The sequence below is a fragment of the Microtus oregoni genome, unplaced genomic scaffold (assembly GCF_018167655.1).
Source record: "Microtus oregoni isolate MIOR12 unplaced genomic scaffold, Mior012 000016F_ref0000370, whole genome shotgun sequence".
NCBI lineage: Eukaryota > Metazoa > Chordata > Mammalia > Rodentia > Cricetidae > Microtus > Microtus oregoni.
Genome location: NW_024543075.1, coordinates 42265410 through 42283015, shown reverse-complemented (window position 1 = coordinate 42283015; position 17606 = coordinate 42265410). Strand labels below are relative to the sequence as shown.

The 17606-nt window shown below is 36.2% G+C and overlaps 2 protein-coding genes across 2 annotated transcripts; both read right to left on the bottom strand.

The window, feature by feature from the left end:
• Positions 1–4081: 4081 nt before the first annotated feature.
• LOC121458137 (olfactory receptor 51G2-like) lies at positions 4082–5029 on the bottom strand. Its single transcript, XM_041667272.1, has one exon. The coding sequence runs from the start codon at positions 5027–5029 to the stop codon at positions 4082–4084; it is 948 nt and encodes a 315-aa protein (XP_041523206.1).
• A 10592-nt stretch (positions 5030–15621) lies between these two features.
• LOC121457405 (olfactory receptor 51G2-like) lies at positions 15622–16599 on the bottom strand. Its single transcript, XM_041666075.1, has one exon. The coding sequence runs from the start codon at positions 16597–16599 to the stop codon at positions 15622–15624; it is 978 nt and encodes a 325-aa protein (XP_041522009.1).
• Positions 16600–17606: the final 1007 nt, after the last annotated feature.

Genomic DNA, 17606 nt, shown 5'->3' with positions numbered 1-17606 from the left:
CATATTTTATTTTAGCCTCTGAGCCACTCCAAGGGCTTCACTGGAATAGTAAAAGACACTAAGAAAACTGCATTGAGGAGAAAATGGCATTTTCTATTTAAAAACTTAGGAAACTTACAATTCTAAATCAATAGCTATGATTCTATTATTTACTAACAATATTGGAATACATAATGCAACTATGTTTAGAAATCACTTACTAGATATTTTAAATGATTCATTAGACAGCTAATTATTATTATTAAATTTAAACAAAAAGGAATTTTCTACCTTTGCACATTGTATAAATAATAAAAGTTCCAGAAAATGAAACGTTGTCTAAATTTGAAGATTTAGCTTTGAATTTGGACAGAAAGCAGAAAATTACTAAACCCAACGCAAGATAACTAATTGTATTACCCCAATAAAACTTTTCTAAATAATATGTTTCACAATGTAAGTATAAGAAAAAAAGAACAAAAATCTCAATCTTAGTCACAGGTTTACTTATTTGGCCAGTCCACAACAGAAATTTATGACATCATTGGAGAGGCAGTATAAAGACTTTTCATGGGGTAACAATGGATTTCTTGATTGGATTTGAGGACTTCTCCACAGAAAGGACCTGCAAACATGGTCACCACCCATGAATTGGAAGATCTTAGACCCTAGGGAGGAAAGCAGTGCTACTGTTTTTTCTAAATAGTCATGATGTTATACTGCCTTCTAAATATTTAATTTATTTGCATGGGTTCATGCTGCTCTCAACTGTTGAGCTCATAAACTCAATAACAGATATAGTTGCCTGTCCAACATGTGCACAAGACCAAACCAGTTTAAGATAACAATATTGTAGAGATAAAATTATTTCAGTCGCTAAGAGCACTTGCTCATGTAGAGGATGTGCCTTCCATTCCCAGCACTCAGATGGCAGCTCACAACCCTTCAGAACTCCATATTTGAGTCTGCTTCCTTTCAGGCATGCATATGGTGAATATACACACATGCAGTCAAAACATACAAACAGCATAAAATTAAATAAATATAATTTTTTTTAATTCCAGCTTATAGTGGCTAGGGTCTCCTAAGGCCCTATCTTTAGCTAAGGGGATATTAACAGCTAATTGTATTAAAGAAGGAGGATCACTTTTCTTTGCTGGAGTAACCACTATTAGCTTGTTCACTTCCTAGTTTGTGAGCACATACCACTATGTGTACTGGCAATATCAGTTGAACGTAATGGGTTAAAAATTTACATGTATTCTGCCAAGGTTTCTATGAGTTCATATGTGTATCAACTCTATTATGTCTGGAAGACACTGTTTGCTTGCTGTCATTCATCACCTATTAGCTATTAGGTTTGATGATGACATCCCTTTTAGGGATGAATGTGTCATTGCTTCTCACATTTACACATTGTCCAATTGTGTGTCTCTGTGCTAATGATCATCTACTACAAGAAGAATCTTCTCTGATGAGGGTTGTGAGATGTACACATAAGACTGGCACAAGTTCAAAGCAGTCAAAAATGCCAGCAGTGAGAAGGGAAGTGTAAACAAAGTCTCAACCCTAACCAAGAAGCTGTTTGTATTTGATACATTATTGGGAAGGGATAATGAAGAGATACTGGGTATATCAACCACACTCCAAGGAAAGGCTCTATGCCTGAGAATAGTAGGCCAAATGATGTGTATTATTTGCCCCCCCAAAGGAGTGTGTGTGTGTGTGTGTGAGAGAGAGAGAGACAGAGAGACAGAGAGAGAGACAGAGAGACAGAGAGACAGAGAGAGAGAGGAGAGAGAGAGAGAGAGAGAGAGAGAGGAGAGAGAGAGAGAGAGAGAGAGAGAGAGAGAGAGAGGAGAGAGAGAGATTATGAAGTTTGAAGGGTATGGAGATGGAGAGAATCTGGGAGGAGTTGGGAAAGGAAAATATGATCAAAATACATAGTATTAAATTTTTAATAATAAAAATATTAAAATTAAACTAATTTAAAAACATGAAGTTGGGGGGATCTGTGGGGAATTAGAGCAAAGGAGAGTGGGTGTGGATGTGTTCCATATATGTTGTATATATGTTTAAACTTTTTAAAAAAGAAATAGAAATATGATATTTTTAACAGCAGCAACACACTAGAACAAAGGAATAGAGTTCTCATTTTAGAGCAACAACTGGGTAGGAAGAAATTGCAGAAAAGCATGTCGAAAGAAATTGCTTAGATGTCCACCAGAGTCCTTACCAAGTTCTAACCTGAAAATTCATAGCAAAGATGCAATGTATAGTAGTGAGGTGAGCAGGCCTGCTTTTCGTCCCTTCTGGCTCCTGCACGGCTAGCTTAGCCCTGGAAATAATAACAAGGAAACTGTATTCATTTAAACACTGCCTGGCCCATTAGTTTTAGCCTTGTATTGGCTAACTCTCACATCTTGTTTAAACCATTTCTAATAATCTGTGTACCACCACGAAGTGGTGGCTTACTGGGAAGATTCTAACCACTGTCCATCTTGGGTAGGAGAAGCATGGCGTCTGCCTGACTCTGCTTCTTTCTCCCAGCATTCTGTTCTGTCTACTCTGCCTATCTAAGCTGCTGTCCTCTCAAAGGCCAAGGCAGTCTCTTTATTTGACCAATGAAAGTAACACATAGACAGAAGACCCACCTACATTACAATGATACTCAACAGAGTGTCACTGTGAGAAATAAGTATGGAACAAATGCAATGGAGACTACATTTCTTGCAACAATGAAAAACACTAAGATTAGAGTGCAGATATCTTTTTGAATAACTCAGATATCTGGATGATAATGCTATGTACAATAAGGTTCAAAGTTAAAAATATAAAAATAGCAATAAAACCATATATTACCTCATTATTAGAAGTCAATCTCATTGTATTTGGGAACTACAATCTAAAGCATGAAAGAATTATACATTTTACTTGAGTTGGTAAATTTATATCTGATAAAAATATAGATCTACTGTTTCAAAACTATGAGTGATGTACTGATGAAAAATAAGCTGCAAAAGAATAGGAAGCTGCTGCAAAAAAATTGCATATATATATATATATATATATGCAATTTGAAAATACTTAATTTTTTTCTGAGACAGTATTTCTCTGTATCTTTGAAGCCTGTCCTAGAAATTGCACTGTAGACCAGGATGACCTTGAACTCACAGAGTTCCTGCTGTCTCTGCCTCCAGAGTGAATGCTGGGATTAAAGGTGTGCACCACCACCACATGGCATAAGATAATATATTTTTAAAGCTGCATGAAAAAAAAACATGAATTCTGAAACTTATAAATCTAACAATTAAATATTTTTCATCATTAAGGAAATGTTGTTAGGTTAGACAATATTATACATGATGTCTGTTAATCTATGCTAATGTAAACTTAATGATATAATACTAAATATTCACAATGAAGAATTTACTTATGTCATTAAGTTATGTATCCATAAAGTAAAATATAATATTGTTCAAAAATAGAAGAAAATAATATACAATTACATCTACGTAGTAAAAGAAACTAGGGCAAAATAAAAAAAAGCAAACCTTTTTTATAGATTGTAAGGATGGGACAATATAACTCAAGAATTAATAATTTTATTTCTTTAAATATCCATAGCATACTTTGCGACATTTATTCAGTTACATTTTTCATAGGTCATGTCCTCTGTATAATTGTATCATCAAAAGCAAGATATAGTGTGATTGGACATGTTTACCACTATTTCTGAAAGTACAACTACATGAGGCCCTTCTGAGCTCAAATTTTCAGAAATCTAGGATTTTATCAGGAAAAGACTTTTGACTTTGCAAACCTCAACTCTCTCAATTTGTCCTCTTTTGTATGTCAGTGTATAAATATTCTTGAAACACAACAGATTCTCTGGTAATAAGGCTTTAAAAAATAGTAAGAATTATGATTTTTCCCATGGATCAGTTGTGGTTTTGATGTATGGAGGAATTCACACTGTATTTCTGTTGATATGTCTGAAGAATTAGTTGACTGATTATCTGGAAAAAGTGACACGCTGCTGTATTGTTGGGATGTCCTCGGTCAGCCTTTACCTAGGATTGAGGAATTGTACAATGAAATTTCAGTGTTTCTTGAGATGTAGCATCTTTAAAATGCGAACCCGAATCTCTTTGGTTTTGACACTGTAGACAATTGGGTTGAGAACTGGAGGCATAAGAAAGTGGAGATAAGAGAGAAGCATATATACCAGAGCTGGTAGTTTCTTTTTCCCAAAGCGATGGATCATGGACAGACTCACGAGTGGGGTATAAAACAGAAGGACAGCACAGATGTGGGAAATGCAGGTGTTGAAGGCTTTCAACCGTTCGGCATTAGAAGCAATGCTCAAGACTGTCTTCAAAATCAGCACGTAGGAAAGAAGAATGAGCACAGCATCCATCCCCAGCGTAGAGAGCATGACAAAGAGCCCAAAGCCACTGTTGACGACTGTACTGGAACAGGACAGTCTTAGAACATCAGGATGAACACAGTAAGAATGAGACAGAGCACTGACAGGCGGGAATGTCAGCCTTCCCAGGAGCACAGGCAAAGGCAGATGAAGTGCAGCACTGCGGACCACCACTGCCAGTCCAATGGCTCCAATACGTCTTGTTGTAAGGATGGTAGCATAGCGCAATGGTTCTCTGATGACCACACAGCGGTCAAAAGCCATGGCCAAGAGCACAGCTGACTCAATGACTGAAAACGTGTGGATGAAGAAGAGCTGCATGAAACAGGTTGCAGTTCCTATCATTCTCTGGCCGAGGAGAAAAACAGCTGCCATTGAAGGCAATGTGGAAGCTGAGAGGCCCAGATCAGCCATTGAGAGCATGGAAAGGAAGAGGTACATAGGTGTGTGGAGGCTGGACACAGACTTGACAGTGTGCATTATGGTCATGTTGCCCAGCACAGAAAGAACGTAAATTAAACAGATGGGAATTGCTGTCCAATAATGGGAAGCCTCCAGTCCAGGAAGATCCATCAATATAAAAAAGAAGCTGCTGGCATTGCTATGTTTAGAAACATCCATAATTCCGGAATAAGGTTACCCTGGAAAACTGTAATGGAAGCAAAGTCCTGTTTATTCCTTGCAAGCTGTCTTCATTGGCATTGCTGTCTGACTGCAGAGTAGCAATGCGCACACCACTGAATCCCATTCTCTCAGCAATTTCTACTCTGAAACAAGGCAGACTCACAACTTTTTTCCTATTGATTTTATTGAGCTCTACATTTTTCTCCACTCCCCACCCTTCCTCTTCCCTTCCTTTCAACCCTTTCCCATGGTCCCCATGCTCCCAGTTTACTCAAGAGATCTTATATTTTTCTATTTCCCATGTAGATTAGATCCATGTATATCTGAACACACCTGATCTCGTGGCTCACAGAAGCTAAGCAGGGTGGGGCCTGGTTAGTACTTGCATAGCAGACTCACTTCTTAACAACCGTTTTATTTTAAGCAGCACATTGGGATCATTAATGATCTTTTCACCTTGAAGGTTTTTCAACATTTGAAATTTAAGGACAAACCCGTGTTTAAGACATAGGGTCCAAACACATGAGATACCTTATTTCTAATAGCAGAATACAGGGGTGTTTCTAATGGAAGCAAGATATGGACAATTGTGCTGAATGACTGTGTGGACTATAAATTATAAGCAATTAATACTAAATTATATTATCAGCTAAAACTTTTGTTCTGAACTGGCCCCAAGGCATTATGAATAAAAACAATATCAAAAATATATTTGAAAATTTTTGACTTCTTTTGCTCATTGACTTGATTTAAATGCTTCCTCAGTCATTATCCATGGTATTCACTGAAGTTTAGGATAGCTGGTGTGAATATATGAAACAGATATAAAAAACTAAAAAAAATTCATATTTTTAAAAATGTATTTTGGTGGAATCAAAAATCAAAGCTCCTTCTCTCTTGTAAATATTGATAATAACAGAAGGTAATATATATTTTCTACATATGAAGGTCTAATAATTTGTTATCAATACAGAGCATGTGTAAACTAAACCAAGAAGGCACTGATTTAGATAGATTAAAAGTATCAAGTAGTAATTTTACCCTTTCTTCCATTCTCACAGATTCCAAGTTCTGTCAAGGACACTTATCAAAGAGGAGAATAACCTGGAATCTGAGGATGTGGGATATAATTTGATTCAAACATAATAAATATCAAAATCATACATTAAATATTATTTTCTCTACTGAACATCTTAATTTTCCTTAAAGATGGAGACTTTGAAATGTTCTTGAGAGCTACATTATGCAGCATGTTTGAATAACAGGGAAATTGTGATCCTCTAATTTTTGTCTATCAGTTGATCCTAGTGGTGTGCCATATTGCAAGAAAAGTCATCTGTGTAACCAGCAATCCACACGTCAGCTGTTGACCTCAGGGATGCCCAGAGTAGCATTTCTATGAAGGTTAAATAATGATGTTCCCATGTGAAGTAGTATATAAAATGAACACTGGACATGTTTGATAACAAATATAGGACAAATGATAGAAGAAGCATAAAAAAATCAAAGTTGTAGCTGACCTATCCTACTGGGAAAAGAACGGGACTAGTTTGTATGACTACACCTCTGGAGAGACTGAGGAGAGGTAATTCCTAAGAATCATCTAAGATGTACTAAGAAAACTCTAAATATTGATGGCAGAAGAAGAGATGGAACAAAGAGGATGCTTTTCTTGATCTGTCTCTGACAAAGGTTATCTGTGGTGTGCTAAGCCCAGAATACTTCCAAGAACAGAGAAAATCACATCCTCTCCCCTTCAAAATTGTTTGCCAATACACTGAAATTTTTGCAAATGTGGAAAACTTGCAATTATATCCATTAAAACCAAAACACTTAAAAATTAGTAGCCCTGAGTGGGTTTTAACATCCAATTTAACTTATTTGTCTAATATTTTCTGGAAGCATAATCAGATAGGCAAGCATGACTTGTTAGAAATCAAAGTTTCATAGAACAGCTCCACAGATCAGTGTCAATGTGGCAAACCCCCAACAGCCAGGCTCCTAGGTATACAGGGATGTCTATGTTCTGACTTCACCTTCTAACTCAATGCTCTCAAACCCCCAACAGCCAGGCTCCTAGGTATACAGGGATGTCTATGTTCTGACTTCATCTTCTAACTCAATGCTCTCAAACCTGTGAGCTTAGTTGCAGAGTATAGATTCAGCCCATACTCATGAGTCAACCTAGGGACAGATATTAAATTGCATGAGGAACTGATCACACTGCAAACCCATGTTATCTATATATAAGAAGCTTCCCAAAGTGTTATATAAGAGTGGACAGAAAACTGAAGAGGGACAAAGTATCAGCCAATTACCTATGATAGAAAAGCCAGAAAAGAACCATGGAAAAGAACTGTAATCGGAATGGTTAGTGGTGAATTTCTTCAGTATAAGGTCATGTTCATTACATTCAGATATGGCTCAATTCTAGAGAGTGATAAGAACTATGTAAGGCCACCCTTGGACAGAATAAAGTAATTAAGATAATAGGACTGACTTGTGAGGATTGTTTAAGCCTGGTTTTAAGAGACAGATATTCTTAGGAGACCTAGCCAAGATGCTGAGCATGTAATGAATCAGTATATAGTTCCCAGGTTGCATGTCTGTTTGCCTATCTGTTCACAGTATTTCTTAATTTTGTGTGGGAGAAGATGAGGAAAGTATTCCTCTTACATGAACCTTTGACAAGAATATTTCCAATCACAAATTGAGCAATGAAAGACTATAGTTCTTATTTGACATGCTCCAAAAACAACAGAGGAGAGGTACATTTTACCTTTCAAAGTCAATAATGCAACATTGGATAAATTGACTTTGTAATATCCTTTATCACGAAAGTAAAACTAAATGCTTTGAAAGGCAATTAATTAAATTGTGACATTTATATAGTTACAGAATTTTACACTCCTGTAAAGGCTTTTGCTCATGTTAGAAAAATGTTATGAGCCATTAATTAAGATTTTAGTGCCCAGATATTAATTTTGAGAAGGCATTTAACCTGCTGTTTGGTATACTGAGTTAAAGCAACATTATTTTTTATTTCCAAGTTTTAAAGGAATGTGTGTATGTGTCATTCATAGCCATGATCTATACATAGAGAAAAGTTACACATTACAGAATGCTGAAGTTAGTTCAGGTTTAAGTGCTAACAACAGAGGACTTATTAAGGAAGAGAAATAAAGAAAACTGACAATAAATGGAAACAAGAGTTTGTATGCAAATCTTGATAAACATACCTGTTCATCATGACTCTCATATACCTAAAAAATGAGAGCAGGACCTTTATTGAAAGGTGTCTGGTATTTAAGGAATATTTACTACCTTTTAAGAATCTTAACTTGTTATATAATAGCCAATTTAATTAAGCTTGAGATTCTGTGCTGCTTATATACCAACAGGTGATGAACATTGTGCTGAGAAGTGTAGATCTTTAGAGAGGAGATGCAGAATTAATGTATTTTCCCAAAGGAATGTTATAAGAAAAACATTGCAAGCATCTCCTTCATCTGTTACATGCAAGATAAAGCCCTCCAATCCTCATTGTGACAACCTCTTGGTGGTGAGTTGAAAATCTCTATTACAAAGTTCTGTGAGAATTGGAAGGCACATTTCTTGTTTTCCTTCCTATTTCCTTTCTTTTTTCTATGATAAAAATTTCTTGTCAATTCCAGTATTCAGCAAACATAAGTTCAACTTGATTTATATTTGATTTTAAACCCTAAGAGAAACAGGTGAATGATTGACAAGTGAGGAAAGAGGGTTCAGAGATCTAAATTCACTCTCTAAAATTACTATCATATGCATCAATTAGTAGAACTGAGCACCTCCAAGTGTCCTTTCTGCCTCAAAGATCTTCACAGTTTTAATCTGTTATGCGGCACAGCCTCTGCCTTCCATCCCAGGCACCATATGACATTATTTGATCTAACCTAGATCCAAGTGTTTCTGTCACTCACCTGACTCCAGGACAGAGCCACTAGCTCTACAGGGCCTCAAGAGGCTCCCTGTCTAAGTGCAATGCCACCTTAGGCTTATAAAGCTCCAATTCATGCTTTCCCAGGAGGCCCACAGCCAATTCCCATCCCCACAAGTGTTAATGAGTGTTGATCTTGTGAACTGTCCAGAGTAACACTAAGAACGTACAACTTGCTGTAGTTCAGTTTTCTTTTCGTCTGTTCTCAGTCTAAAGCCATGCTAGTCCCACGCAAGTCCCACTATGGGCCTATATTGATTCTAGCACTATCTTGCTGAATATCAGTACCTCCAGACAGAAAAATCACCTACACATTTCAAACAAAGTGTTCTTATTTTTTTCTGTTCCAGAAAACAAAAACCCTTAAGTTATATGCATGTTGGAGCTGGAGGAGAATATCTTTAGCACTATGTTCAACCTAAAGATATCAATCAATGATGTCTAGTCTAAATTTATTCCATAAAGAACATTAAGCATGCTTTTCAGTGATTTTCTCCCTTTTTGTCCCTTTATATTTTCAAACCGTGCTCTTGTCATTTTCAAGGGGGGTATTATAAAGAAGAAGGGAGGTCAAACTAATTTAGAAGTAGCCTGGAGTATTTCTGTGAAGTCGAGAAAATGGAACTATAAATATACAAAAGTTGCAGTAGGTATAGGGCTACTGTGCATTTGAGACAGAGGCCACATTAGGAATAAGACCCATGTGATCTGAGAGTATGCACAGTAATTCACTGGTCTTCTAGAAGGAGTCATAGAATGCAACATGAAAATGTACTCATGGATAAGACTTACCACACAAAGGATGTGACGCACTATCAGAAGCAAAAGAACACAGGCAAAGTACAGCCCGGCTCAGGTGTTTATTTCTTCTTTCTTCCATTAGTCATTTGAGCCACAAACACCAAAGAAACATGAGAGATAGTTCTGTCTGTACAATGTGTTTGGATTTTGGAGCCCAGAGTTCTTTCAGGAGCTAGCCACAAAGATACACAATCTGTTATTTAATCAGCATTGTAAACCCCATACTTGATTACATAAGTATGCAGCAATTTTCATGTTCCTTCCCATGTGCTGCTGATGTGGTTCATCCTAGGAGGCTGTTCTGGGGAAGATGATAGCAACATTACTCAGTAACTTTCTTGATATTACTCAGATTGAGTCTTGGAGTCTGTCAAAGGATATTAGCATGGATGTAATGATAACCAAGAACTTATAGAATAGATCCATTGCAGAAACTCTGCTACTAGAGGGATCTTGTCATCTTCAAGAAAATATCATATCCCCATTAGATATGTGTTGGAAATATTTATATTTGATATGTTTAAAATATAATTAGCTCCTGTCCTTGTAATGTTCTGAATCTAGTGGTGAAAATATGCTAATTATATACACATAAAAAACTAAATAAGAGAGGTACAGTTTGGATAATCGATAAACATTATTTGTGACTTTATATTTGTAGATCTAGCTTGGAATTTATAATATATATATATATGTGTATATATATACTTTCAAAGTATACATAACATATACTTTCAAACTATTAACTTTAAAAATTCTGATTCTAGTGCATACTTACACACAGATGTATGTAGGTGTTTATTATTTAATTGTATCTTGTATGCTAATAAACATGCAAATATGGAAAGGAGCTATCTCACAGAGCTCTAGCCATTGGCAAAGAACTACAAACAAGTAAGAAATCAACTCCCAAGAGTAGGAAAAATAGTATTAGCAGAAGAAGAGCCCTCCAACTGGTTATCCAGTATCACATGATTAGCTTTCAACAAGCAGCACTATATGGACTGAGAAGGTTGTATTTGTATATTTTTGCTAGGCGAGCAAATGTGCCTTAATGCATGCATGTATATATGGATGTGTGAGTATATAACAATAACAACTAATGAACAAGAGGCCACAATTTTGAGAGGGAGAATGTTGAGGGGTACATTGGAGAAGATGGATGGAAGAACAAGAAGGGGAAATTATGTAATTTATTTTAATTGAAAATAAAAAAAACATAATTATACAAATGTATAGACATATATGTACATATATACATATAAATATACACACACGCAGTCCTATGTTAGAGTACAATATTGGTTAACCCAATATGACATCTAAAAGTTAAACTCATTGTCAAAATAGTTTTATTTTATTTCATGGTGAAAGCAGTATGGAATGTGAAAATGCCTTCTAAGTCATAGAGGAGGAGACTGTGTGAAGCAGATATATCTAGGGGATAGTTATCAAAATTTGAGATACATCTGGGGATTATAGAGAACCACCATTGCAGTCAGTACTGTGCTGTCAGCTTTGGGAAAGGAATTGAGCTGGTGATGACTAATTTGCTGTCGCTGTCATTTCCCTCTGAGGTTCTAGTGTCCTTATGAAGCACAGGAGTAAGAACTTAAACCAATTCCAAAGTCTCTTGCATAGTATAAAGGTATAAAGTAAGGCATGGAGAGTACTCATAAGTACATGTGAAAAATGAAATAATTATGGTTATTATAGAGTTATAGAATATTTGAGAGGCTGTCAATTTCAAAACTCAGACTTGAATTACAGAATAACATGCTATTTGTGGATAGTAAGGATATTGCAGCATAAAATATAGGAAAAGTTTGTTATTTTATATCTTTACAATTTGAAGAATATAATGTATTTTGATCATGTTTTCCCCATCCCCTCTTACATAATTTCTCCTCCCATCAAAAGTCACTTCCCCAAAAGTTCCCCTGTGACTTTCCTATATTTTGAATTTTTGTCAACCACTGAACTTAATTGAGGCTTCCTGAAAGAGTATATGGGGTTAATCACTAGAGTAAGGACAGCGTCCCAGTGGCTACACTTCCCTTCCTTCAGCAACCATTGACTTCATGTAGATATTCAGAGGGATGGAGCCTTATGAGCCAATATCATCTAAAACTGAGTGTCGACTGATTCAATCTTGTACAAGAATTGTGCACATCACAACTTTTGCTGAGTTCATAGGTTCGACAGACATGCCATTTCAAGAAGACAGTTTGCACAAGACTCCTTTTCTTCTGGTTCTTACGTTCTTTGTAAGGGGTGACAGAGACACCCCATTTACAGCTATGCACTCAATAGTTACTTGCTTTAGGCAGTTTTTGACAATGCATAGTTATTGTTGTACAATTATTTTCAGGTCCAGGTTATAGATACATGTTTGCTTATTGATTTCTTTTCTGTTGTCCCTACAAGAACAGCAAGAAAAACAGATACAAATCTAGCCTGGAGGCACATTTTTTTTTTAACATCAGCACTAAGCAGCAGAAGGCTGAAGCAGGAGAAATGTGTTTTCAAAGTCAGCATAGGGTAAATAGTAACACTTTATCTCAAAAAATTAAAACTAGCTAGGCCTTTAATCCCAGCACTCAGGAGGCAGAAGCAGGCAGATCTCTGTGAGTTCAAGTCCAGCCTGGTTTACAGAATGAGTTCCAAGACAGGCACAAAACCTATACAGAGAAACCATGTCTCAGAAAAAAATTATTAAAACTAACAAAGAGAAAGAAGGAAAAAATGAATGAAGAAAAGCAGCAATGGGAAAAATGGAGGAAGAAAGAGAAGCTACTCTGAGAGAAATAAGTTTGTTTAATTCATAGTATTTCCCCAAATAATAAAATAGATAAGAATTAGCACCATTCTACTGAAACATATGCAAGTGATACAAAAATTAATTTTCTTTCCTGTCACGAGATGAACCATAGTCTTTCCTGGCTAAAATATGGAACCTGAAATAAAAAAAAATACATTTGATTGTTTCAAAATTTGAAGTTACTCAGGATACTTGTGACAGAAATGGTTTTGTAGTTCACCGACACTATCACTTAATCCAGAAATTAGCGAATAAACAGAGCTCAAGGAATATGAGGAAGAATCCTAATTCTTAAAGTAAACCTATAAGAAATCTGGGGGTGAGATGCCTCATTCAACCTTGATGCAGAGGGCAGAGCTTGGTCTTGCCTCAATCTGATACACCATGCTTTGTTGACTTCCTTGGGAGGTAAGTGGAGGGGGTAAAGTGGTAGAAAAGAGGCAGGAAAAGGGAATGAGAAGAGATGAGGGAGGAAAACGTGATTGGTATGTAAAATGAATTTTAAAATTTAATGAAAGAAAAGACACCAAAAAGAAACCTGGAACATCATAGTTATGTATATGCTCAGAGCAAATATTTCAAACATCAGTGTGGTACCCAACCATAAAATGAGGCATTTGTGCATGATGATACTGGAAGGAGGTAGAAGGAGTGGCTCTCAGTGTTGCTGCTAAGGAGAGATACAAAGCACCATGGCGCCAACGGTTAAGGGAGTCACTAAGTTGTCAAACTGATTGTATTGATGGCAAAAGTAACTGTGATATATATTGGAATACAATCCTATTTCTTTGTTTTAATAAAAATAATGCATTGACTATTTTGGTTAATAGGTAGCATAAAGAATGTCTTGTTGATGAATGTTAAGCAGAAAGACTGCGATAAATACAGGTAAAATTAAAAGGAGGAAAATTAAATTGAGTACAGCAAATAGAAAATATCAAAGCATACGAATGTCACAGTAGATGTATTCAAAGTCAAACAAATGCACACACACACACACACACACACACACACACACACACATGCACAGATGTATATCTTAAAGTGAAATGTACTCACTACTTCATGATTAATAAAGAAGTTTTAAATTAAGGAATATCTTGCACTGAATTAAGCCAAAATGCCTATCCTTTCCAGTGTATTTGAGTCATCTAACTAAGAAGAATACATTAGCATGATATCATCATTACATATAAATGAAATCTATTTTTTTGTGAACCTATGAAGAACCTTTATTAATTTATATGGGTGATAAAGAACTTTCTTCTTCTTTTTTCTATTTTTTATTTAATTTTTTTTCATTTTACATACCAACCACAGTTCCCCCTCTGTCCCCTCCTCTTGTTACCCTCATCTTTCTCCTACCCAAGGCCACATCCACTCCTCAGAAAGCACAAGACATCTCATAGGAAGTTAGCAAAAACTAGCATATCAACCAGAATTTATCCTTAGTGCAATAACTGGCTTTTGGAGCCCCATTACCTATGGAGTGATATGTTGCTCAGCCTTGATACAGGGGAAGGGAATGGTTGTGACTCAAATTGATAAAGAACTGTTAAACATGTAATTACAAAATTGAATTTAATGGCAGATGAAGGACTTTACTGATATTTATACTCATGTATAAGACTCACATAGCCGCCGGGCGATGGTGGCGCAAGCCTTTAATCCCAGCACTCGGGAGGCAGAGGCAGGCAGATCCCTGTGAGTTACAGACCAGCTTGGTCTACAGAGCTAGTTCCAGGACAGGCTCCAAAGCCACAGAGAAACCCTGTCTCGAAAAACATAAAAACAAACAAACAAACAAAAGACTCACATAGCCAATCATTTGACTTTATTAATAACTTATCAAATAGTTTTCTGTTAGCTTTATTTGCTTCAATATCATCTGAGATACTCTACCATTTTCTGAAATGTGTTACCAGTGAACTTACAATAATTAATTATCCAAGCTTTATTTTATCTGATTCAATTTCAAAGGTCCTTATCTCTTTCTTATCTTCCCAGTTAAATCTATTTTGCTATGTTAGTTAGTACAACTTACTAGGTGTAAAGAACTAAGACAAGGCATTAAAGACTCGGCTGTTGCTATAGTCTAAGTATTCTAAATTTCTATGAGACAAACAGACAGTTGTATTTAAATGCTGCACCAAATTACAGGAAGATTAAGAGTTTACCCTCTAGAAAACAAGAGTGAACAATCAATGTCATGTTTATGAAACAAATTTACTAGAATGTGGTCTAGAGAGATGGCTCAGCAGTTAAGGACTGCTCTTGTTGAAGACCCAAGTTCAGTTCCCGGTACCTATATAAAGTAACTAAAAATCATCTGTAACTCCAGCTCTAAGGAACTCCGGATCTGACATCCTCTTCTGGCCTTCATGAGCACATACACACTGGAGCATGCACATACACATATACACACAATTAATAAAGTTTAAAAGCTATTGGAAAAGTTCTGAGAATATTAAATTCACATTATTTCATAAAGAATTATATAAAGATCTTTACATGTTGTCTTTAAACATCTAGATGATGTATTGAAATAAGTGGTTAGAAAAGAATAGGGTATAAAAGAAAAGTTAAACTTTTGTGGAATTTGAATGAAATATAGCTTGACTTTGTATTTATCAGTTTTCATATCTGTATAAAGTTCAGTAAAAAACAACAATTTAATAGGCAAGGTCACAGCCACTCCTTTCCTTCCACTCCTCTAAGTTCCCTTTTACTTCCTTTCTCCCCCAGATTCAGTCCCCTTCTGTTTGCCCTTCAGAAAAGAGCAGGCTTCCAAAAGATGACAGTCAAAGAGGAAAAAACAAAATACAATAAGACAAGACAATCCAATAGGAAGAAAAGAATTCCAAAAGAAGGCTGTAAAGTTAGAGATATACCTGTTCCCACTGTTAAGAGTCCCACAGAAATTCCAAACTAACAGCCTTAAAATGTGCAGAGACCTGGTGTAGGCAAGCATGTTTAACATTTCATAAATTTTCATAATTTATGTGATAGATGTGACATGAAATTTTTTGTTGTTTTTATAATGAAGAGCTTCTTAATTTTGTCTTGGATCTGCTTGGTTTTTACCACATAGACAATGGGGTTCATCACAGGAGGAATTAGGAAGTGCATGTTGGCCAGAGTCACATAGACATGTGAGGGAAGCCTCGGGCCAAAACGGTGCAGCATGGACAGACAGATCATGGGTGAGAAGAAGAGGACCACAGCACATAGGTGAGATATGCAGGTGTTGAGAGCCTTGAGGCGGCCACTGTGGGAAGCCATCCTCAGCACTGTTCTCAGAATCAACACATAGGAGAGGAGGATGAGGAGAAAGTCAAGTCCCATGGTGGAGAGCACTACAAACAGCCCAAAGATGCTGTTGGCCCTAGTATTGGAGCAGGAGAGCTTTATGATGTCAGGATGCAAACAGTAGGAATGAGAAAGTACATTGGAGCTACAAAAGTACAGCCTCCTCAAGAGGATGGGGAGAGGCAGCTGCACAGTTAGGGTTCGGACAACAATAGCCAATCCTATTCTGGCAATCACAGGGTTTGTGAGAATGGAGTGATAGTGAAGTGGATGTGAAATGGCCACATACCTGTCAAAGGCCATGGCCAGAATGACAGCTGATTCAAGGTCTTGGAAAGTATGAATAAAGAACATTTGGGTAAAACAAGCAGAGGGGGTCATTTCTCTAGCAGCAAGCAAGAAGATCCTCAACATACTGGGGAAGGTAAAGAGAGAGAGACCTAGATCAGAGGCAGCTAACATGGCCAAGAAAAGATACATAGGAACATGGAGAGTCTTCTCCCGCCAGATAGCAATTGTGATCGTGATGTTGCCCACCATGGTAATGAGAAACATGACACAGAATGGTATGGATATCCAGATGTACAGAGCCTCCAGTCCTGGGATGCCAGTAACCAGGAAGGTGAAGAAGACAGAGTTGGTGCTGTTGACAGGAAGCATACCTCTCCTATAAGATGTCTTGTCTTAGAAGAGATGTGGAACCCTGTCTCTATAAGTTTTGTCCATTGAATATGCATTCCCTTGAACCCATCCTCATGAAGTTGTAAATTTCCCTTATTGTTTTATGTAATAAAAGATTTTATGACATTTCCTATTGATTAACTTGAACCTAATAAAGACTAATTCTTTTGTTGAACAACTTCTCCAGGTGTGATAAATTACTAAAGGAAAAAAAATAAAAACATTTTTAGTTAACTCAAGTCATAACACTGATACAATGACATTTTAAAATGAAGAATTCAGAACTTATCAATCACTAAATTCCCACTCAATAATAAAAATGTACACTAATAAAAGCAATGCACTATTCTGTGTGGTTTCCACAATCCTGGTGATAATTAATAAATGATAAATCAGATGATTGGTTGTTCATAGAATTATAGAACTTTTATGGAATTTGGGATTTAAATCAGTATTTTAGGCATAACAGACAAAATTTTACCAACTAAGCAGGGAACCCAAGCACCAAATCTGAGAATTGCCATTGTTTTTTATAACCTGTTTATAAGTTGTTTGCTGATTTAAGTGAAAAAACTAAAAAGACACAAGTTTAAATATTTTTATTCATGTTAATATAGTTATCCTTTTCTTCCCTCATGAGCTTGCCTCTCCTTTAGGATATATTCTTGCTTTTGGATGAATTCTTTTTTACTTGCAATTTACATTGGATTTACAAAATAGTTTATGACAGACTTGGACTTTCTTATTGTCATCTCCTCATCACCAATTTTAAGAAGTTCTGTGACAAGTGTCGTATCATTCCTTAATATAAACATGGTTTCTAAAATCACTTACCATAGAAAATAAGACACAAATATTTCTATATAATTCAAAATGTATCTATAATTGAAGATTCTATGTACTCATTCATATAACATATAGCCTAATTTCATAATGAATTTTTTAGTTTTGCAATTATCAATGCACATAGATATTTTCACAGGGAC

Bases quoted from the DNA above. Each gene is read 5' to 3' on its own strand.
- LOC121458137 (XM_041667272.1), bottom strand. From the start codon at position 5,029: ATGGATGTTTCTAAACATAGCAATGCCAGCAGCTTCTTTTTTATATTG.
- LOC121457405 (XM_041666075.1), bottom strand. From the start codon at position 16,599: ATGCTTCCTGTCAACAGCACCAACTCTGTCTTCTTCACCTTCCTGGTT.